Here is a 24757-nt window from a genome sequence, read left to right on the forward strand (position 1 = left end):
TCTCTCCTCTTCTCTTCCCTTCTCTTCCTCAGTGAATCAGTGGCTCCTGAAGTAGAAGATAAAAAGAAGTCGAGCTGCAACGCCACAAGAGAAGAGGCAGTTTGCATTTGAGTTTATTCCACACGGCCGATCCGAGCTGAGCTGAACAAATGGGAGCTGAACTGAGCCTGCTGATAGAGCTGAGAGAAAACTAATAGACAACTTAACTAAACGGATCTCAGCTAAGCTCAACTGACCAAACTCCAAACAATTTGCTGTGCTGGCCTCCTAAACATCCATAACCTAATCACAGTTGATGCAGGCCAGCACAGTGAAAATACAAATCAGACTTTGAGTCCAAAGTGTGCAATAAACCATAAGGACTCGGATGTCTACACGGTACTATGTTTTTATTTGTTGCGTGAACTCAAAAAGACTGGAGATGTAAAGACTAAATCATTTTCTTTGGCTGGTTTTCAGAGGGATGGATGTTATATAAAGACTACAGTGCGTGCTCTTTGGCTGTGATCATCACTTGTCTTCATTCAAATCCTGGCTACAGCGCAATAATGAAAATGATCATCTTCTGACTGGAGGAATTATTACATTTCCATTGATGGTCTGAATCCCCAGCAACACAGAAACACACAACTGTGGTTTGATGTGAGATATAAAAAAATCCAATGGTTCTGTTATCAAATAGTAACTACAGAAGATCATTTTCAATGAGAATGTAAAATGTATGACTTTCTGGTTACATAGCTACAAGGGGAGAAACAGGAAGTGACTGCAACTCTGACATTTTACGGACCTGAACACATAGAGTCACTGGAGAACGGAAGGGATAGGTCACTCATTTGCATGATTTTACAGCAGATCAGGTCCCTGCTTTACACTGCAATATCAAAGGGCAGGCCTTCCCTCGGCAACTACAAGAGCCAACAGACACACCAGAAATGTCAAATCAAAATTGCGAAGGCCTAATTCTTTAAAGCTAATTACCAAACTGACCACTCGCTAAACCACTTCCCCAAGCTTATCTTTTACAAAACCAAAAAAGCAAAAGCAAAAGTGTAAGGAATGGATTAAACAATGTGTTTATCTGCTCTAACGGAAGCTGCAAATGTTCAACTGCCCGGCTAATTAGCTTAACTTACTACAGCTTACCTCCACAGGCAAGGGGCATGTCTTTAGCTAACTATAGCTAGGTACATAAGTATTTGGACAGTGGTACCATTTTTGTAATTTTACCTCCGTACACCACCACGACTGATTTGAAACAAAGCCATCAACATGTGATTGAAGTGTAGACTTTCAGCATTAATTCTCCGGGCGGCTGCAGTAAAAGCCTGACAAACCATCTCAATGGAGGAAACTCAGAATTTAGTGATGTCAATGGAATCCAGACTTCAGGCAGTCATTGGCTGCAAAGGATTTTAATCCAAGTATTAAAAATAATCCTTATATTTTTATGTTGGTTTGTCCAGTTACTATTGAGCATCTGAAAATGAGGGACTGTGTAAAAAAATGGCTGTAATATCTAAACGTAATGTGATATTTTTGTTAAACGTCTTGAATTAAAGCTGAAAGTCTACACTTTCATCACATCTTGATGGTTTTGTTTCAAATCCATAGCGGTGGTGCACAATTGAGAAAATTGTGTCACTGTCCGAATACTTATGGACATAACTTTATCATTTTGTAACATTACGGGATACATTTGAAAAATACCTCTTCAGACCTGGAACATCCACTCTGTGGAAGCCAAGATGCTACTGTATCAGATGCAATAACGATAGCGCCTCTCTCCTTTCAGAAAGTTAGGACTTCAGCCAAATCTGCATTTGATAGTGTTGCATTTGCCACAATCATTTCTTATGCCCATCATTAGATCTTATTCACTTGCAAAAGTGAAGCATACTGTTCTCAAACTCACATAGTTTTAGTTTTAGCATAACCTTACACTGGCTAGCTAAAGCCATTCAAATCTGCCAGTGACAGTTGTCATTTTAGTCGACAAAATCTGCAGTCGCCTGCTAGAAGTAGCCTTTATTTGTTGACCCATTGTCTCAAAAATTACAAAAAAAAATTCAGTGATAAATCTGCCACCATTATCATTGTAAACTGCACTATGCCCTGCCATAACAGAAAATTTGACAGGTGTAGCGACAATAACTAAGGGGGGGCTGGTCAGTTGGACATGGAAAGGTGAGTCAGATTAAACCACAGCAAACCATAGAGACAAAGCAAAATTAAATTGATGTTCAAGATCGAGTCTAATTTCAAAACAAAATTTCCACAACTTGAAATCATGTTGATGATTAAAACTGCTTATTTATTGATCATTATTATTATTAAAGTCATAAGTCTTCAAGTTGTGCCCTAATCAATCATGCAATGTCAAGATAGAAAAATCTGTGTCTCTGAAATATTAACTCATAGATCACAGGTTATGATATAGGTCTTCATGGGTCCATGCACTGCAGGATGATAGCTGATGGATCCATTGAGGTGTTAGACACACAGACCTGAGACCCTGAATATGATTTGAACCCAGCCTGAGTGGACCCATGAAGACTAGTTGACAGTGAGCATGTGAATTTCGGAGTGACTTTAAAGTTGTAAACTGAGTGACCTACAGTATGCATATTATGGATTGACACCATGGATCAACACAGACGTAACACTGGTCATTAGTTCGTTGGATTGTTTTGTTCAGTTTGATGTTGTATCTCATGGAAACAATGTAATCCAATACAACCCCAAATGTAACTGTAATAAATAGATGGAACTGTAACAAGGGTGGAGATCAGTGTGATCACAGTGAAGAAAGGCACAAACTATACCACCAACTATAAACATTATTTCATTTCTTTCAGGGTCACCTGAAATAAGGTACAGTTTGACAACAACCGAGAGCGTGTGTGAGAACTCCCTGGGTATGTAGTATGGATGTAACCTATGTGGCTAACAGTTCAATGTCTGGGCTGCAGAAACGTTCCATCCTGTCTGCCCATACTGTCTGAAAGCTGTCGATGGTAGTGATGAGATCCTGAGTATCTTCCTGTAGCCATGTCTCTGGGAAGAGAATAACCCTACACTGACTGAAGTCCCTCAGATTCCTCTCCAGGGCAACTAGCTTCGTCCATCTTATCGTCCAGTGATCTCACGTAGCCCATCATGATAGAAGGGAGAAGCGGCTCATATCTCCTCTTCTCCGTCAGCTCTCTTCTCTCGTCTATTCATTCCTCCTCTGCCTCCTCTGTGTGTCCTCCTCCTGATTTTTGCGTGGATCTCCGTTGTTCTGGTTGCCACGCTGCCCCGCTTCAGCACGATCAGCTGGTCCTTGTTGTAAACAATGAGACCTTGGAGTTACCGTGCAGCGGCAGCGCAGCCGAATGTAAACACATGACACGGGACTAGCTACAAAGTAATTCCACGATAAAAAAAATGACCAGAATTTTCTCCACTAACATCTTCAGAGAGGGAGCAGCTTAAATGGGTTATTAGTGAAAATTTTAACAGGTATTACAAAAGAAGAAGTTGGAAAAAAAAGAAAACAAGCAGGAACAACTGAAGCTGGCTGCATGCACGCTAAGCGCATGCACACACAAAGTCACATTAGGTTGGCCTCAACAAAAATAATCCAACTGCAAGCCTAACAAATTTAACTAAAACTTGTCAGTGAAAATGGATATATTTTCAACTTTATTTGGTAATGCTAATACAGAAATCTCTGCAGGCTATCCAGTCATTCTCAGTGCATCACACTATCATTGTATATTTGTTGTCATCAGCCAACAGTTTGAGTGTCAAATGGAAGTTAAACTGCCTCTTGAGCATTAGAAGTAATAATCTTCATAGCTGAACAGAAAATTAAAGCAAGAAGTTTAGAGAGACAAGAGGTATCAAGGACCACCAAATACAAGGTATTGTCGTTGAATTTTAGTGACTGACTAATGGGTAAGCTTATTGTCTCATTTCCAGTTTCTGGCGTTTCTGTGTTACTGGTAGTGTTTTTGCTGCTCTATCTCAACCCAGGTAATTTTGCTATTTTCTCTTAATTACTCACTGGACATGTAGACTTACACTAGTTTTGTTCAAGCACTCATAGCTCTCTCTGTCTTTTAGCAATTTTTATTGCCAATCCCACAGTTGTTTACACACTATTCAGATCTGCTAGTTATCTCAGCTGTTAGCGCACTCACTTGCTCTCTCTGGCTTTATTTGTATACCTTATTATCTACTTCAGTTATTCCTCTGCCTCCTTCAGTGATAATGGTACATATAATAAATGTAGTTTATTTACCATGATGGAGGCGAGGCTAACTGGCGAACCTTCTGGGGAAGACCTGGTCTGATTAGGAGAGACAGTATTCATCCCACTTTGGATGGTGCAGCTCTCATCTCTAGAAATCTGACTTTATTAGAAAGCCAAAGCCGTGACATCCCATAATTGAGACGAGGAGGCAGAGTTGCGTTCCTACATGCTTCTCTGCAGTTTCCTCAGAGCTGTCACCCTCCCAAAACTCCCCCAACCCCATAGAGACTGTGTATGCACGACCACCTAAATGAAATAAATGAAAATTAATTAATACAAATACTATAACAGAACTAGAAAACAGGACAATGAAATGTGGACTATTAAATATTAGATCACTCTCATTTAAATCCCTATTAGTCAACGATTTGATTTGGTTTCAGTGACTTTCGACTCCAGCTTATTAATCAACCCTAGATGTACAATTAGTTAAAACTTATTTGAAAGCCTTACTCTTAGTCTTTCACACCCAAGCTGGACAACACAAAAAACTGTTTTACTAGTTATTGTATATTGTCCACCTGCCTTTGAATTCCTTACTGAATTCTCAGACTTTTAATCTGAATTAGTGCTTAGTACAGATAAAGTAATTACAGTTGGTGATGTCACCATTCATGTAGATGTTGGCAGAGACAGACTATCACAACTGGAAACCAGAGGGCACGGACTCAAGAGCACGACTCAGGAGACAAAACAGGGTTCCAAAAAAGTTAAGGTCCTTACTAGAAAAATAGTTCGGTACACAGGCATGCAATCAGGAACAGGCCGACACATTCTTAAGACGTCACATGAGAAAACTAACACCAGGAAGGGGCTGGATCGCTTGTCACAGAGAAGACAGATTGGCAAAGAGGGAGGGCAGCACAGAGACTAAACACACTACAAGAGGGGAGACAATGAGACACAGGTGCAACAAATCAGGGGCAGGCAAGACAATCGCGGTGGTAGGAAACACACAAGGGCAGGAAGTGGGGATCTGAAACAAGAGGAAAAAGGTAAGTGACATGGAAATAAAACACGAAATAATACAAAACTGGATGGAACAAGGAAAACATGACCTAGGAAGCAGAGCTGGACCTGACACAGCCTTAGTTCTGCATTTAATTCACTATTAGACTCAACTGGTTTTACTCAAAATGTAAAGGAAACCACTCACTGTTTTAATCACACACTTGATCTTGTTCTGACATATGGCATAGAAATTGGACATTTTGATGATATTTCCTCCAGCCCCTATTTTGTCTGACCATTTTTGTAACATTTGAGGGGAGGCTGTGGCCTAGGTGGTAGAGCATGTTGTCCACTAATCATTGGGTTGGGGGTTCAATCTCCAGCTCCTCCAGTCTACTTGTTGAAGTGTCCGAGAGCAAGACACTGAACCCTGAGTTGCTTATGGTGTGTTTGTGTGTGTGTGTGTGTTTGTGTGTGAATGAGAGGCAAAGTTGTAAAGCGCTTTGTAAACTGCTGAGGTAAAATGGCACTATATAAGTGCACTCCATGTACCATTTGATATAACTTCTGATATTGAGATGTATGACACCACATACCTGTTCATACTATGCTTTGTGTGTTACTATGATGCACATTTTCCTCTATGCTCTTAATGTTGGATCACCGGGTGCCATGGTCTTTATCTCTGCTCTAATGTGCTCTTATGTGCTAATGGCTGCTTGTTGCCTGCTAATTATTGCATAGTTTTACTATTTGTCCGTGTTTATGTGCTTATGTATGTTTTTTTTTAAATGTTTTTTTATAAGCCATCAACCTTCCAGGGACAGATGATGAAAATAAGCCTGTATGGGTAAATTTGGCACATTTACATAATAGACCCAAGTGCTCATGTTAATTAATGTGCATTGTCCCTTCTGAAATAAATAAACAAACAATTCATATTTTCATTCATATGCACACTGAGTAGGATCAGTTCTTCAAAGTCAAGAATGTAGATTCATTTTTATGCACTAATCACAAAGTAAATTTTTCTAAACCTACCAATATTTAGTGGTAAAAGCGGCTGAAATACAAAACCTAACATGGGGTAACCTTTGGGTAAAAAATTATCTGAATGTGTGGATAGCAATATTTAATCGTCACCCTTTCAGATGTCTGTGATCATGATGCCACCCTTTTCTAGACAAGTATCATCACAATTGCCAAAATTTGGTAGTGTAATGTAATTATGATTTCAGTGCTCATGTATAATGTGAATACTTTTTTGTATAAATGGTTTCAAAATTTGTGGCCGTGACTACAGCCCTTTCTTTCTTCTTATTACAAGGAAAACCGAAAACAGGAAATCTTTCCAATATGTTACTTTGAAATTAACCACTGTTGATGCTGTCTCAGTGATGTTTTTCCTCACTTTGGTGTGTCTGCTGTTCAGCATGAGGACCCTTTTGTTAACACAGAAGACCATTTTAAGATGACTCATACACACGTTAGATTCTCTATTTAGAAATACTGTTCAAACTTAGGACAATAGCACATTAAAAACGGCAGTTGTTTCAAATATAATACATCAACACCAGAACAATGTATAAAAGAATGTAATAAATGGATTAAATGGATGTAATAAATGCAGCAGAGGTTCAGGGGTCACACGGCAGCGGAGGCTCTGGGTCACTGGGAGGCAGGCTGGAGGCTAGCAGGCTGAGAGACTGGCTGGGAATCACATTTGCTTATAAAGTCCTTAAGCCAGTCAGGTAAGACATCCCTCAGCCATGGCTTTGAGGATGCTTCCCTGCGTGCCAAATGCAAAGCAGCCTCTTTATACTCACTACTAGAGTTTTTCTTTTGACATTCTCCATACCAACACATGAGGGAATAAGACAGTTCATAAAGATGCTTTAATAAGACAAACAGGAATACAGGCTAACGAGGTGAAAAAGATGGCAGGCGGGGACATGGGAAAAGGCAACAGGTTAGAATAGCAGGTAACAGGAACACCAGGAAACCAAATGAGAACTGAAGCAGGAACATGAGCAGATGATCCGACCATGAACTAAGGAAGGGAACTGGTATAAATCGTCCCAGGATGATTTTAAGATGAGGTGCAGATGGGGATAGACTCTGTAACTGCAGGGCTGATGAGCAGTGGGAACAGCTGTGTGGATGTGCGGGACAGACAGGTGAATTGGAACCAGGAGGAAATTCTGAGGACATCTGGTGGGTGAGTAGAGGAAGGAAGGTCTGAGGAGATGAGGGCAGAAACAGAGGCTGGAGACAGGGGGCTTGGGGGAACAGGAGCAGATTGACACACACAGCATTTGGTAAAAAATTCCATAACAGTAGGTGTGTATCTGATAATGTTGTAACCAAATTTAAGAAAATAATTCTATCGTGTTTTACTCTAATTCCATGTGTCAATACAATGGAGGACGTCTATCTCAACTTTACTCCCACACTAGTTGATTATCTTGTTGATAGCACTGCAACCTCACTGCATACGACACTCGGCACTGTTGCCCCTGTTGCTGTTAAGTGGTGAATCAGAGGAGGCTACCTCTGTGGTACAATTCACAAATGCGTGCTTTAAAGCAGACATTGCGAAAGCTGGAAATGAAGTGGCTTTGCACCAATCTGGAGGAATTTTGTCAAACCTGGAAAGATAGGTTAATAATATATTTTTAAAAAAGCCCTCTGTAATGCCAGAACCACCTATTATTCATCACTAATAGAGGAAAGTAGGAACAACCCCAGGTTTCTTTTCAGCACTGTTGCCAGGCTGACAGAGAGTGATAGCTCCATTGAGGCATGCGTTCCTTTAACTCTCAGTAGTGAATACGTCATGAGGGGGTTAACAATTAAAATTGTAACTAAAAAATTCATCACCTGGCACACATGTATTGTCCAGTAAAGTAGCCTTAGATTAGACTGTACTTCCTGATTTATATTTAGACTGCTTCTCTCCAACAGATCCCTCAGAGGCAACTTCACCAGTTTCATCTAAACCATCAACTTGTCTTTTAGATCCTATTCCTACTGGATGTTGAGGGATGCTTTATCTTTGATTAACACTTGATCTGATAAATTTATCTTTATTTAAGGGGCAATTTGTAAGTATTTTAGTTAAAAACATTCAAAAATGAACTAAAATCTTCAACAGAATGTGAAGAAACAGTCAAAAACAGTTTTGACGTTATGTCAAAGACGTCTATTTATTATGTTGCAAGGATATCTACCGAAGTTAGCACGCTAACCTGCTAGCCCTGGCCCACCCTGTCTTGTAATACCACTTTGTACCTCAAGAGGCGATAGTCAGTCAGTGTGGCGTTCAGTCTACCCTCAGTCCAACGTCAGAGAATGAAGAAGTAGTAACTGTGAGCAGGCTATAAACCTGTGTTGCAGACATCTTCTATCGGCAACATTCCTCCACTCAGCTCAGGTATTGTTGCTGCTGCTCTGGCTTCTCTCCCTCTGTCGCGCGTTCTTCAACCTCTCCTGGTTCGTCCTCCACTCCTACAACACTACATCTTTTCCGTCTCTGACTGGGCAGACTGAGTGTGAAATCATCTTTGACAGTCTAACAATAACCGGAGAATACAATCAGTTACATAATCAAATTGGAAGGTAAATCTGTGTAGAAGACATTATTCCCTCTCCACGTTTAACATGTCAACAACTGCATTAAACTTAGGTTAGATTTTTTCAAGCTAACGTTAGGGTGAGGGTTGAAACTTGGTTTATTAGTGGCCAGGATCCCAGTCCCGGAACACACACGCAGCATGGTCTCATGAGCCCCCCAAATGACAGTAAACTGAGACTGACAGAGCAGGTAAAAACCTTGTGGTTTTATTGACAGTCCACTGGCCCACCAGGATTTGTCCCGGTATGCCCGATGCCCAGTCCGACTATGGCACAGGGGAACGGAAGGGGGGACCAGGGACCACATAAATTTCGAGTGCTATGTAAATGAAACCCAGCTGTATTTATCTATGAAGCCAGATGAAACTAATCAGGTAGTCAAACTTCAGGTATGTTTTAAAGACATAAAGGTCTGGATGACCTATAATTCTTTACTCTTAAATTCAGACGAAACCGAAGTTACTGTACTTGGCCCCAAACAACTCAGAAAAACATGATCTAATCATATACAGTAGTTACTTTGGATGGCATTACCTTGGCCCCTAGTTCTACTGTAAGGAACCTTGGAGTCATGTGCTTTGCCTCACACAGAAAATAAGTCTCTAGGAGAGCCTTCTTCCACCTGCCTGCGCAATATTGTGAACATTAGAAACATCCTGTCTCAAAAGAATGCTGAGCACCTTGTACATGCATTTGTTACCTCTAGACTGGACTACTGTAGTTCCTTATTATCAAAAAGAGATCACATTTCTCAGATGTTAGCGTCGCTGCATTGGTTCCCTGGGAAATCCCGAATAGAATTCAAAATCCTTCTCTCTAAGTACAAAACCCTTAATGACCGAGCTTCATTGGATCTTAAAGAGCTCATAGTACCCTATTATCCCAATAGAACACTGCACTCTCAAAACGCAGGCTTACTTGTGGTTCCTGGAGTTTCCAAGAGTAGGATAGAGTAGTCAGCTATCAGGCTCCTCTCCTGTGGAACCAGCTTAAGGCTTAAAACTTTCCTCTTTGGTAAAAATTATAGCAAGGGCTCGATCTATTTACATTAGGGTTAGGAATATAAATTGAGAGTCATTTTTAATACGTCCATAGTAGCCATTATGTGATTATTTAACAAACCAACTGTGTTGAAACAGATAAATATTTTTATAAAATCATATAAACTAAAAAATAAAATAAACTACAAATAGATAGAGGTCCCATTACACCAGGTGAGAAATGTTTCCCTGTAAAGCTGCCTATATAAACCCAAAGGAAAACCCACTCAGAGTTGTTACAAAACAGAAGCTTTATCTTAATGCACATCAGTGTGTTAATTTTAATAACATTAAAATGACTTTGATAGCATGATATAAGGGAATGGAGTGATATTCAATAAGGTGATTAATTTTGTGTTTTGTTTGTTTCCAAATGCTGGTTCTATTTGTCTATATGATTTATCAGCAAATATGTAGGATAAACTTAATAGCACAGAAACAGATTTGTACACGGTTCTTATATCCCATCTGTCTGATAAAGTGCAGCACTGTAAAACAGTGAGCCCGGGATATGTCTTTGTCTGGATATGCTCTCCATACTCTGCTGTTGAGAAATATTGATGGGTTGTCAGGTTGTCCTGGTTCATACTGCCAGTAAAGTAAATAATACATCCAAGTTCAGCTTACATGTTTGGTTGAAGACATTTCACTCCATGTATTGCCTGGATACCAAGATGATGTAACACACGCAACACAACATAGTCTTTGCTGTAGTTCTACGATGAAATGTGGATAGCAAAGTTATAAAGAAAGCCCTGAGTTGCTATCCCTATCCCTTATACTATTCACTGTGGCCGCCTTTTTCCCCTTTAAGTTACGTCATTACATGATTGAAACATAATTATCATATTAAAGATATTAAAGTGCAGGTGCAGCTGCAATGAAACTCTTTGTGTTCTCAAGCTAAGTGGGGTTCCTAATGGCAAGTCATCTTTATAACTTATTGTCAGCTATAACAGTAGTGTGAAACAGTTAGACCTACAGTGGGAGAAAGCAAGACTAGTAGTCTGTGAGGGTATATGGTCGTAAAGATAACCAGTCTGTGAAAAAGATAAATCAAAGTATTACAAATTGAAATTTTGACCTGACGATGGTGCTAAGTGAAAGGTTAGGGGTTCACAAAAGTTCACAAAGAGCATCAAAATATGAATCCCATGGTAATCAATACAAATTGATTCAGAAATTTCAGTCTGAACCACCATGACAACCTGCTGCTGGTGTAAGAGGAAAAGTCAAGGGATATCAGAGTCCATGGGCTTCATCCACGGCTTTTGTCTACACAAAATTTCATGGCAATCCATTCAGTAGTTGTTGCAATATTTTGGTCTAGACCAAAATGTTGGATAGACATTGCAATCACAGACATTGTTTCCCTGGAGCAGCTTCCTCAAACGTAACCCTGTTTTGTGTTTTTTCAGCAGTGTTTTTTTTTTTTTTGTAATGTGCACAGGCACAAGGAAGCAAAAACATCAATGCAAGCACAATACACAATACAATACACATTTCTGTTGCCAATTTCACAGTAACAATTGATAGTTCATGGTAGGAAGGCTCAAAGGAGAGTGCTAGTTAGCAAACATGTTGTCAACAATATAGTTTTTAATTATTTTTAAAAAGTTGGCTTTATTTTTTGAGAGAGGAAATGCGTTCAACTTGTTTGTCGGGACTTCATGCATTTTAGTGATAAACACTGAATGTAAATGTAACTTGCTTGTGTACAAGAAAACTCAACAGGGAACCTTAAGTTTGACAAAATAACCCTAGTGATGTAATCAGGTTTATCTCAGCAGAGACTACAATTTTTAACAGAAAGTCTGCATTACAGACTTGAGGCATGGGCTTTAACGAGAGGTGGACCTTGGCCCATACTGGTAACTAAAAGTCTGGATGTCGCAGCCTCTGGTATTGCATTTTTTTATATTTGCTTCTCCCAAGCCCTCCAACTTTATAAAGGTACAACTTGCGGGGGATCACCTTTGCTCTTACATCTGTGGGTGGGTCCCCAAACCCACACACAACAATACTAACCGTCTGAAAATACTTGCTTGTAGTACTGACTGAAATAACCACAGATGTCCTGTAGGACTAGCAATAATATGGAGTAAACTATCAAACACAGTAATACTAGCAATGTTACAGAAACATGCATAAGCAGAGACTAGTGCCCAGAAACCTGTTGCCGGGGCAACAGCTTTATGGGCTTTCCACTACTTTCCACTACTGTACACCTACATTCTTGAGACGCAAGAGTATTAAGGACAAAGATTGTCACATTGCAACCAGAAACCAAAGTTTCAGGTGTGCAGCATCTCTACAGAGCGTGATTCTTAAGTGCAGTTTGTATCCCATTACAGCAAAATTACCCAAATATTCACAAAGTGGACTTGAGGCTACCAACTGTAATTGTCAATTAGGACTGGTGACATGAATTGTTAAAGAAGACTGGGACCCGTCTTGGAAAAGAATGAAAACTGAAAGAAATGACTGATTAATTTTTGTTTCTATTAATGTATTCCTAGTATTAAGGTCTGCAGCCAAACAGAGAGGTCCACCCACAGCTCTAAGCCGCCTGGAGAAGCTACACTGTATTTGTCCTAGACCTCTGTTAAAGAGTGTGGTGGTGGTGGGGGTGGGGGGTGGGGTTCACGGACACAGTGAGCGACGTGATTTGTCTGCAAATTCAATCCACAAGACATTTCTTATTAAATATTTATCCTCATTTTGGATTCAGAGCTGTAACTGCAAAGAGGAGTCTGTGGGTGTGCGTGAATGCATATGGGTGCATACAGTACATCTGCTTGTTTTCTCTCTCTGTGTGTGTGTGTGTGTGTGTGTGTGTGTGTGTGTGTGTTTGTGTGTGTGTGTCTGTGTGTTTGTGTGTGTGTGTGTCTGTGTGTCTGTATGCATTAGCTCTTTGGGACTTTCCCGGTATAAACACCGACCTTGTCAGGAACAGTAGTCCTCATGGGGACCAAAACGTGATAAGGCAAAACGTCCTGGTTAGGGTTAGAGTTTGGCTTTGGTTTGGGTTTGGCTGTCCGCAATAAATGGAATTCAATGAAATGTCCTAACAAGGATAGCTGTGCAACCTTGTGTGTGTGTGTGTGTTTGTCTGTGTGTGTGCATGTGTGCATGTGTGCCTATCCATCCACCCAGCTCTCAGCTGGGCTGTATTTTGTCAGATTAAAGTAGGTCTGATGCAGCGTGTTAAGCAGCCTGCTGTCTGCTTTGGTTATAGAGTATATCCCAGTAGTAGCCATGGGAATATCACACTCTGCTCTGCCCTCGGGTTAGAAGCATGCCGCTTCTCTGGTTAGTTTTCTGGTTTCCCTGTCTCTCTCCCTGTCACTATCTCTCTGGCACTCACAGTATCTGTATCTTTCACCCCTTGCATCTCTTTCACACTTCGTCACCTCCTGACACAGTACTCTGCAGGAATGATGGGCTATAATGTAGATGTCAGTCTGTCATTCTACAATGGGGCCAAAAGTATGCGGACAGCCTTGTTAACTTTTTTTGTACTTTTGGTCTCGGGCAGTTTTTCATTGTTTGGGCGGGATCCCTTAGTTCCAATAATGCTTAGGGCGACATAATATATTGATATTTAATTGTCTGATTCCAACTCCTTTCCTGTTTATGTGTGCGTGGTTTTCCCAGTTTGGGGAGGAAGAACTCAACAAGCTTGTATAGAGCCCTTACCTCAACCCCATCCAACACCTTTTAGCATCTTTCCAATCGGAGCTTAACCAAACCTGGAGCTTTTCAGAACTTTTAAGAACCTGAAGGCTCTGGTTCTAGGTTACGTCTCGTGTTTCCCCTGTCTTCTGCAAACTGGAACATTCTGGATATACTTCTTTGAAAAAGTGAAATAGTTTCAGATATACACCAATAAACAGGCAGCACCTGGCTGATAGGAGACTGCAGCTGTGGAACTTGCAATAATTACATGATTGGTAGGAGGTTGACAGAACGGAGAAAAGACTGAACCAGACTGGCACCAGACCACCTCCTAGAAAACTTCAGCGCAGGGTGCAGGTTGGCTTCCCCAAGTGAAGCAAACCATCTGAATCAGGTAAGTCATCTTGCCTGCATAATTGCCTAGATGCAGTTAAGGACTGGAGGAGAGTACATTTTCTTCAGCTTACGTCCCTCAAAACAGAAATCCTTATTATAGGCCCCAAGCTCACTCATGGCCAAGTTCTGCCCCCTCTTTGAACTCTAGCTCAACATGTGCTACCCACTGTTAAAAACCTTGGAGTTGTTTTAGACCAGAACCTCACTTTCAAGTCCATTATAAAAGGCTAGCTCAGTTGTGTTTTTTCCACTTGAGAAATATATCTAGAAGTAGATAGTTTATTTCTTCTAGTGATCTTCAAAGAGTGATCCATGCTTATATAACTTCTCATCTGGATTTTTGTAATGCAGTGTTTGCATGCTTTGCCCAAAACATGATTGTACAGCTTCAGGGTGTCCGAAATGCAGCCGCCAGAATTTTAACTGAATAACGAGGGCATGACCATATTTCCCCTATTTTAGCTTCCCTTCACTGGCTGCCTGTCCATTTTAGAATTGATTTTATAATTTTACTTTTGACTTTTAAGGCCCTGAATGATATGGCACCTGGCTGAGCCTCTAACTCATTACTCACCAGCCTGTAGCTTGAGATCTTTGGATAAGGCCCTGTTAGTTATTCCCAAGGCTGAAGACCAAGAGTAACAGGGCTAAAACCCCTTGGATTAGTTTACCTGAGGAACTTACACTAGAAAATCCCACTGTATGCTTTTAAATCATCTCTCAAAACGTACTTTTACCATGTGCCTTTTGGTTAAGGGAAGTTATGTTTTCACCCGTGTCTGTTTGTAGGTTTGTTTGTTTGTTTGTTTTCAGTAATATTACCCAAAAAGAACTGAGCCGATTTGCACCAAACTTTGTGGAGGGATGAGGCATAGGCCAGGGAGGAACCCATTAGATTTTGGGACAGATCTGTTTAAAGAGGCGGATCCAGGAATTCTTTATCACTTTCCTTAACATTGCAAGGGGATTTTTTGACATTTCTGTCAGTATTTGGCCTTGGGTGAGGTATGAGCTCTACTGACTGCCATTCTAGTTTTATCCATAACTTCTTTTATCTGTTACTTCTATGTGTTACTTTTATCACTTATTTCACCAATACTTTTGACTGTTTTATTATCTGCTTCAATAGGTTATGTGATCACTCATGTCTGTATCTTGTTTGTTGGTTTGTTTGTTTGTTTGTTTGTCAGAACTGATTTGCACCAAACTTGGTGGAGGGATGGGTTATGGGCCAGGGGAAAACCCATTACATTTTGTGGCAGATCTGGATCATTTATTATGAATTTGAATTTTTTCTTCTGAGCTCCAGTCTGACATTGGCCTTGGCAGAGGTCTGCGCTCTGCTGAGCAGATTTTCCAGTGTGTTATTTTATTTGTTGCCTGTGATTTTGTTTTTGATTGTTCTCCTGCACTCTATTATTTTCTTTTATTTGTCCTTCTTTGTGAAGCAGTTTGTAGTGGTTGTTTTGGAAATTGCTATATTAATAAAGTTATTATTACTATTATATTATTAATATTATCTTCCTCTCCCTCATACACAACTGCTTCTTGCTCTCTCATCTCCTCCTCCCTCACTGCCTAGACTTTTGCACACATGCTTCACACACATACACACACGCGCGCACACACTCTCCCTCTCTCGCTCTTATTTTTCTTCAACCTCCTCTCTCACCTGTTTTTTCCTACCTCCTTCTGTGACACTCTCTTCCCTCTCTCTGTCCAAGATGTCTGATAAGAATTCAGTGGCAGTAACATCTGATTTAGCACTGAACATCATGAATGATACATGCCTTACACCAGGTTTAAACAAAATGACAATCTGAATTTTTAAATTTTTAGAGTGAAAAGTAGTGCCTCAACTAGGCCAAACAGTGTATTATTTGCACCCGAGAATTAAATGCCACTTGAAATGGAAGAATTTATCCCTCCTCCAGCTTTCCACAAAATAAGATCTGTGGATTCAGAGAAAATTTGGAAATTTAGTTACCATAAGTGGCCCCTGCTGTGGCAGTCAGTGATTCACTAAATGCTTGAAGCGTGCATGAAGGTGTATCACACAAAAGCCAAGCAAACTCCATTTCCTGCATATAACCTGTATTTATACAAGGAGAATGTGTGCACATTACACATAACTCAGATCATGTACACATGACTTCCTACAGCCGAACGAATGTGATATGACACGGTGGAAACAAAAAATAAGGTAATACATAGACTATAATAATAACAAAGCATTATTCATTTAGGTTGTTGACCATATAGGCTGTTGAATGCATATGACTTTTTGCAGTCTGTAGTCTGTACATGGCCAATCAAAGGCACATTTATAAACTTAATTTTGATTCATTACATTTGTGAAATCTATTTATTATTTCCCTGTTTATGTTCTTCTCATTTTATCCTTAACAGGGAACAGTGTTGGGCAAGTTAGGCTACGTGAATGAAAAATGGAATCTATTACTAATTACTCATTACCGATTTAAAAAATAACTTACTAATTTATCAACAGCAAAAGTAATTAGCTATATTATTCTTACATTACTTCTCATGATCAGCCCACACCTTTAGCCCCTGTGACAAGCGAATACATCCCCTGAACACACAGATACTGTGATATCAACCATCCCATTCAAATTGCAGTAAGTCAGCGAACAAGTTGGCCTCCAAAATGAGCCTTAGGGTCATCATCACATTACTCATTGGAAAGGTAATTACAATACTTGACTAATTAGTTGCTGACATTAGCAAGCCAGCTAAGTAAACACAGCGTGTAAAAACAACAACTTATGGGTTACCAGAAAGTGTACTGCTCCTCCTTTGATTGAGGTTAGCCCCTTCCCCTACACCTTCAGCCCCTGTGCCAAAGCAACACATCCCAAAACAACTATCCTCTAAACACCAAGATACAAAATTAATATCAACTATTTCGTTCAACTCCTGATGAAGACAGCGAACATGTCGACTCCCCAGAATGTCAAAGGAGTTTTACTTTGAATAGAAACTGTAATGTAATTATTCAATTTCAAATTTAATTTCCTTACACAATTTATTACCATTTATAGGCAGCAAAATATTACTTAAAAAACATCCTGTTCAGTGGAGTGACTGGTCCGAGATATCTTTGCTTGGCACAGGAAGTGGAAGTGGGAGGAGGTGGTTAGCTTCGACCAAATGACGAGAGAAGAAACTCCCAGTAACTCCATAGTTGTCATATTAATATCTTGTGTGTTCTTAGCTGCCTTGTTAATGTTAGCCATCATTCCACCTAGAATCAGGAACAATTTTTTTTCAGAGTTTGACAGTGTGTGAGGACCGGACTCCCAACATGAGAGAAAAGAATTAAATGTAGACTCTTTAACATTAGATCGCTCCCTTCCAAAGCTTAAATAGTAAACGATCTAATATCAGATCATCATATTGATATATTTAGTCTCACTGAAACCAGGCTGTGTCATGATGAATATGTTAGCCTAAATGAATCCACTCCTCCCAGTCATATCAATACCCACATTCCTCCAGGCACCGGCAGAGGAGCTGGAATTGCAGCCATTTTCAACTCAAGCCTAATAATCAACCCTAGACCTAAAGTCAATTATAACTCATTGGAAAGACTGGTTCTTAGTCTTACACATCCATCATGGAAAACTTTAAAGCCTGTTCTATTTGTGATAGTGTATCCTGGCCCATACTCTGAATTTTTATCTGAATTCTCAGAGTTTTTATCAAGTTTAGTCCTTAGCACAGATAAAGTAATTATAGTAGGTGATTTCAGTATTCATATGGATGCTGATAATGAGCCTGAGAACTATGTTTATTGCATTGTTAGACTCAATCGGCTTCGCTCAGTGTAAACAAACCCAAGCACTGTTTTAAACACACCCTTGACCTCGTTCTGACCTATGGCATCGAAATTGAACATTTAGTAGTCTTTCCACAGAATCCTATTTTATCAGACCATTATTTAATAACTGTTGAATTCCTGTTACTGGACTACACACAATGAGGCAGAAATGTCTTTCCTAGATAGATTTAAGGAAGTGATTCCATCAGCACTTAATTCACTGCCATGTTACAATATAACAGAGGACTCCTGTGCTAACTTTAGTCCCTCCCAAATTGACCATTAGAATGATACTCGACTATACTGCCCCTCTAAAAAAGAAGATAATAATACAAAGGAGGTTAGCTGAATGGCTTGACTCCCAAACCCGTATATTAAAGCAAACTACACGAAAACTTGAAAGGATATGGCAGAAGAATCCTGCTTAGCCTGGCATGTTAGTCTTAAAACCTATAGGAAGGCCTCTGTAATGCTGGAGCCACGTATTACTCATCTCTAATAGAGGAAAATAAAAACAACCCAGGTTTCTTTTCAGCACTGTAGCCAGGTTGACAGAGTCATAGCTCTATTGATCCATGTATTCCTATAGCTCTCAGTAGAGATGACTTCAGCTTTATCTTCATACACAGGAACCTTAGAAACTTTTCTTCCTACTTTTCTTAATACAATACGCTCAACTTTTGATTCTTAATAAATTTGTGAAAAAAAACCTCAATAAAATCATAATTTTCATCATGGATTTTTTAAGTGTAGAATGATGGGGGAAAATGGCAATATTTTTACAACACAATAAAGTGTGCAAAAAGTGAAGGGGTCAGAATACTTTCTGGAATCACAGTAAATTGCCCAATACCACAAATCACAAATTTGCCTCAATGGGCTTTACAGCCTGTACAACATATGATCTATCCTAACACCCTTGATAAAGAAGAAGGAAAAACTTCAGAAGAAACCTCAGGAGAGCGAGACGAAAAGACATGCAATAGATGTCGTGTCCTGGTTGAAATTCTTGGCACTCCTGAATTTTAATTACAGAATTTAGAATATCTTCAGACATAAATGTAAATTCACCAATTTTGTATAATCAAAATTTTTAATGAAATTTCCAAAGTTACTGAACAAAAGAAAATTAATAAAAACAAAATTTGCATAATAAAGAAATAAAACAAACACATAATGTACCCCAAACACAATTATTGGCACCTTTCACTAATATCTGGTTGCAGAACCTTTGTTAAGAGTGACAGCCTCGAAACGTTTCTTGTAACCATCTAGAAGCTTCTTGCACCAGTCTGCTGGTAGTTTCTGCCACTCTTTCATTGCTGTGTGTTCAAGCTCTTTTGAGTTTTCAGGAGTTCTTTTTGCAATGGAAGATTTCAGCTCACCCCAAAGGTTTTCAATGAGATTTAGGTCAGGACTCATTGCTGGCCAGTTTAAAACCGTCCATCTTTTCCTTTTCAACCATCCCTCTGTTCTGCTGGATGTTTGCTATGGGTTGTTGTCCTGATTTCATCATTCCCTTGATACATTCAATGCCTCCAGTACCAGAGGCAGCAAAGCAGCAAAGCAGCTCCACAGCACAATAGAACGTCCACCATGTTTTACCATGTAGGTCTTTTCCTTCTGGGCTTCATTTCATCACCTTTAAACAAACTGAAGCACTGCATTCCCAAAGAGCTCTACTTTGGTTTCAACTGTCCACAGAATATTAGATGATAATAGCATTTCTGATGCTCTCAGACAGCTCGCTTGTCTTTGTCATTGTGAAAAAAAAAAAAACTGGTAATAATCATCCCCTTTTTATGCAGCAAAACCATCATTCATTGGTTAATTCAGGTCACGTGAAAATTGAAAATTAAGCACAGGTGAGTCTTACTTATATTATATATTGTAGGGCTATAAACATATACAAATACATTACTTAGATATGGACAGATAATAACAGCTTCTGAATATCTGAAGTAATATAAGACCAAAAACACTCAGATGTGGATACTTTAAAGTTAAAATTTGAATATAATACTCAGACATTCAATGAGCTTCATCCTCAATAACTTTCTTTTTTCAGCTGACTTGCATCAGCTGAACTACAACTGCATTTTAGATCTCATCTTGATCTCATTTTATAGTTTAAACGTTTTGGACAACAACAGAGTTCTGTAGCACAGAGGAGTAAGATACTGTATGTCAGAAGATAGCTACTCGGGCATTATGTGTTAGTAGGACAAATTCATTTTGAGTGTTGGTTTATGAAATTGTTACAATGTTACTGCCATGTTACAATTTAGCAGGGAACTCGTATGCTAACTTTAGTCCCTCCAAAACTGATCATCTAGTGTCCCTCTAAACAAGAAGATGATAAAACAAAGGAGGTTAGCTTAATGGCTTAACTCCCAAACACGTATATTAAAGCAAACTATGTGAAAACTGGAAAGGATACAGCGTTCAAAAAATGAAAGAATCCCACTCAGCCTGGCATGATAGTCGTACAACCTGTAGGAAGACCCTCTGTAATGCTGGAGCCACGTATTACTCATCTCTAATAGAGGAAATAAAAACAACCCAGGTTTCTTTTCAGCACTGTAGCCAGGCCATCTTCACACACAGGAACCTTCGAAACAGCTGTAAAACCTGATATATATTTAGACAGTTTCTCTCCCTTTTCCCAGTTTCTCACCTTCACCAACTAACTAAACCAACAACCTGTCTCTTAGACCTCATCCCAACTAGGCTGCTTAAGGAAGTTTTACCCTTAGATAGTACCTCTTCACTAGATATAATCAATATGTCTATATTAACAGGCTATGTACCATAGTCATTTAAAGTAGCTGTAATTAAACCTCTTCTTAAAAATTCTACTCTTGATACAGGTACTTTACCCAACTGTAGACCCATATTTAACCTTCCCTTTCTCTCTAAGATCCTTGAGAAAGCTGTCACCAACCAGTTATGTGACTTTTTACATGATAATAGTTTGTTTGAGGATTTTCAGTCAGGATTTAGAGTGCATCATAGCACAGAGACAGCATTGGTGAAAGTTACAAATGACCTTCTCACTGCATCAGACAAAGGACTTGTCTCTGTACTTGTCTTGTTAGACCTTAGTGCTGCATTTGATACCATTGACCAACATATCCTATTACAGAGACTGGAATCTTAATTTGCATTAATGGAACCACTCTAAACTGGTTTAGGTCCTATTTATCAGATCGATTTCAGTTTGTGCATGTTAACGATAAATCCTCCATATACTCAAAAGTCAGTCACAGAGTTCCACAAGGTTCTGTGCTTGGACCAGTGCTATTCACCTTATATCTGCTTCCTTTAGACAAAATTATTAGGAAACACGCCATAAACTTCCATTGTTGTGCAGATGATACCCAATTGTACTTGTCAATGAAGCCCGATGAAACCAGTCAGATGGCTAAACTTCAAGCCTGACTTAAGGACATAAAGACCTGGATAACCAGCAAGTTTCTGCTGTTAGACTCAGACAAAACTGAAGATATTTTACTTGGCCCCCAACACCTCAGAAACACCTTATCTAATGACATAGTTACTCTAGATGGCTTTACCCTGGCCTCCAGCACCACCATTAGGAATCTCTGAATTATCTTTGATCAGGATATGTCCTTTAACTCCCACATAAAACAAACTTCAAGGTCTGCCTTTTTTCACCTATTGTAAAATCACTGTTGTAAAAGTCAGGCACATCCTTTCTCAAAAAGATGCTGAAAAACTAGTCCATACTTTTGTTACCTCTAGGCTGGATTATTGTAATTCCTTATTATCAGGCTGTCCCAACAAATATTTAAATACTCTCCATCTGATCCAGCTAAACTTCAGTGTTCATGACATGGACTCGAACAGAAAGAGGACACGTGACATTGAAAGAGAGAAATGTTACACTTAACTACTCTCCATTCAAAATACACACCCAAGTCCCAGACAAGCCCCTTCAGAGACAATGTGTAGCTGACACTTGGATTTATTGTTATTTATTGTCTTACATCATCTGTAAGACCTTACTTGACATAGAACTTTACTGTAAAATTTAAAGTCAGCGTTGTACAACATTGAAGCAGTGCACAAAAAGCATTCACTTACACTTTGCAGGTGACCATTTGCTTCAAGAAGGATACATCTCCCCCTTAAGCACTTTATTTATAAAATGCAAGAATTTAGTTCAAAGACTTTAGCTCATGTGTATTCTTCTCTGCCAATGTGAATTTTCTTGAAATGGTCAGCTGCTGGTGTAACATACTGCACAGTACTGTGATTAATGCAGGTTGGTTATAGTAAAATCTGTCCCATGATCTTCAACAGGAGAGTATTCCCCTCCAAATATTTTACATATAAAGTTGTTGCCTTTGTTTTCCTTAACTTACTTTCAGTTAAGTTACTTTCAGTCTCTCTTCAAGTATCTGATTCTTTGTCTCTTGTTCTGACTAAATTCAAGTTAATTCTTTCCCAAATTTAATTTGTACATTACAGACACTCTTGAGACACCATTATTTATTTGATGTGTTTATTTCCAAAAACGCATTTTCTCCTATTTCTCTTATTTCTTCCTCCTTCTTTGAACCTGTGTGTGTGTGTGTGTGTGTGTGTGTGTGTGTGTGTGTGTGTGTGTGTGTGTGTGTGTCTGTGTGAAATATTCAAACCAACAAATAATAAATCAAAATAAGTAATACATTTTAAACTACAGTGCCCTGTCAACAATATTCAGTAATAAGACAACACTGTAACAGTTAACATCTTTCCTTTCTAATATTTTACCTGTTATACCAGTGCATTTAGATATATATGCTAAAAGATTTAGGATGAAGTTACTTTTAGTAAATCTTTGTTGTGCACTTTAATAATTTTCACCTGCCCTATTTACTGGGTATGAGGCTGTTGTAAACTCTTTGTTGTAAATTTCACCAATAACCTCACAGATTACACTGGTTAGCTGGTTACTGTGCTACTTTCAGACAAACCTAAATTCTACATGCATACATACTCACCGAGCACTTTATTAGGAACAACTGCACACCTGCATATTCATGCAACGATCTAATCAGCCAATCAGGTGGCAGCAGCACAATCCATAAAAAAAATCATAATGCATATTGCATGAAATCATGTATATACAGGTAGGGAGCTTCAGTTATTATTCACATCAAACACCAGAATTAGGAAAAAATGTGATCTCAGCGACTTTGACAGTGACATGATTGTTGGTGCCAGACAGGTTGGTTTGAGTGTTTCTGAAGTTGTTGATCTCCTGGGATTTACACACACAACAGTCTCTAGAGTTTGTAGTCAGGATAATGAGAAAAACCAAAAACATCGAGTGAGCAGCCGTTCTGTGGATGGAAACAACTTGTTGATGAGAGAGGTGAGAGGAGAATGGACAGACTGGTCGGAGCTGACAGAAAGACTAGGATAGCTCAGATAATCACTCTTTATAACTGTGGTGAGCAGAAAAGCATCTCAGAATACACAAGACGTTGAACCTCTAGGCGGATGGGCTGTACCCGAAGAGAATACGTCAGGTCCCACTCCTGTCAGCCAAGGACAGAAATCTGAGGCTGCAGTGGGCACAGACTCACCAATACTGGACAGCTGAAGACAGGAAAAATGTAGCCTGGTCTTATGAACCTGGACTTCAGCTGAGGCAGCAGATGGAAGGGTCAGAATTTGGCATCAACAAAATGAACCCATGGACCCAACCAGCCTTGTGTCAACAGTCCAGACTGGTAGTGGTGGTTTGATGGTGTGGGGAGTGTTTTCTTGGCACACTTTGGGCCCATATCAGAGTACTGTTGCTGCACAGCCTGTCTGAGTATTGTTGCTGACCATGTGCATCCCTTTATGGCCACAGTTTACCATCGACTTCCAGCAGGATAATGTACCATGTCAGAAAGCAAAAGTTGCCTCAAACTGGGTTCATGAACATGACAAGGAGTTCATTGAACTTCAGTGGCCTCCCAAGTCACCAGATCGGGATCCAGCAGAACACTTTTAGGATGTGGTGGAAATCGATATTGGCAGCATGAATGTACAGCTGACAAATCTGCAGAAATGATGTGATGCAATCATGTCAACATGGACCTGAATCTCAGAGGAACGTTTCCAACAACTTGTGGAAATGCCACATAGAATTGAGGCTGTTTTGAGCGCAAAGGGAGGCCCTAAGCAGTATGGTGTTCCTAATAAAGTGCTTGGTGATTGTATAATAATATAATGAATATATAATATATTATAAAAAACACATTTTTAGCCTGGAACCGACAGGGTTCTGTAATGTTAAGTTAGATAATGTATTATGAAGCTTGTTTTACTGGTAAATACCAGTTTCCAACACTTTGTTTGCTTTTTAAGGGCACCCCCTAATGATAAACCTGGACATTTGAACAACCTTAAACACATCATTGCATCCTGTGGAGAATTCAGCCTCTTAAGTAAGAAACAGTTTATAAATGGCTTCTGCTTTGCTAATGGAGTGTAATGATGAAGCCATAGGTGGCATGAAATTCCATAGTTGGTTGGGCCACGTTGGTCCAGACTGAAATTATCTGTATAACTTTTAGATGGATTGCCATTAGCTTTGTGCTGCTCTTCACCAGAGGAACAATCCTTCATCGCCTTCTGTGAAATATCTACACATCTACTGGATGGACTGACACAAAAGTCCACATTCATGGCTCCAAGATGATGTATGCTAATGACTTTGGAGATCCCCTTCCTTTTCATCTAGCAACACCCTGAGGTTGATATTTTGGTTTTGAGTGAAATGTCTCAAAAACTATTGGATGGATTGCCATTATATTGGGTACAAACATTCATTCTCCTCGCAGGATGAATCGTAACAACTTCGGTAATCACTCAATTTTTCATTTATATTTGTGACCTGTTTTAAATTATTTATGT

At 39.5% G+C, this 24757-nt stretch overlaps 1 protein-coding gene and 1 long non-coding RNA gene across 2 annotated transcripts in view; both read left to right on the top strand.

Annotated features, from left to right (window-relative positions):
• The window catches only part of LOC120788088 (carbonic anhydrase-related protein 10-like), a 125657-nt gene extending 124313 nt beyond the window's left edge, over positions 1-1344 (top strand). The window contains exon 9 of the mRNA XM_040123595.1: positions 33-1344. Within this exon, the coding sequence (XP_039979529.1) occupies positions 33-55 (23 nt within the window). The 3' untranslated portion in view covers positions 56-1344. The remainder of the gene's footprint in view (positions 1-32) is intronic.
• Positions 1345-4986: 3642 nt separating this feature from the next.
• Positions 4987-24757, top strand: part of LOC120805819 — a 30817-nt gene continuing 11046 nt past the window's right edge. Inside the window, exon 1 of the long non-coding RNA XR_005709603.1 lies at positions 4987-5295. This is a non-coding gene — a long non-coding RNA (uncharacterized LOC120805819). The remainder of the gene's footprint in view (positions 5296-24757) is intronic.

Source organism: Xiphias gladius, chromosome 3 (assembly GCF_016859285.1).
Source record: "Xiphias gladius isolate SHS-SW01 ecotype Sanya breed wild chromosome 3, ASM1685928v1, whole genome shotgun sequence".
NCBI lineage: Eukaryota > Metazoa > Chordata > Actinopteri > Istiophoriformes > Xiphiidae > Xiphias > Xiphias gladius.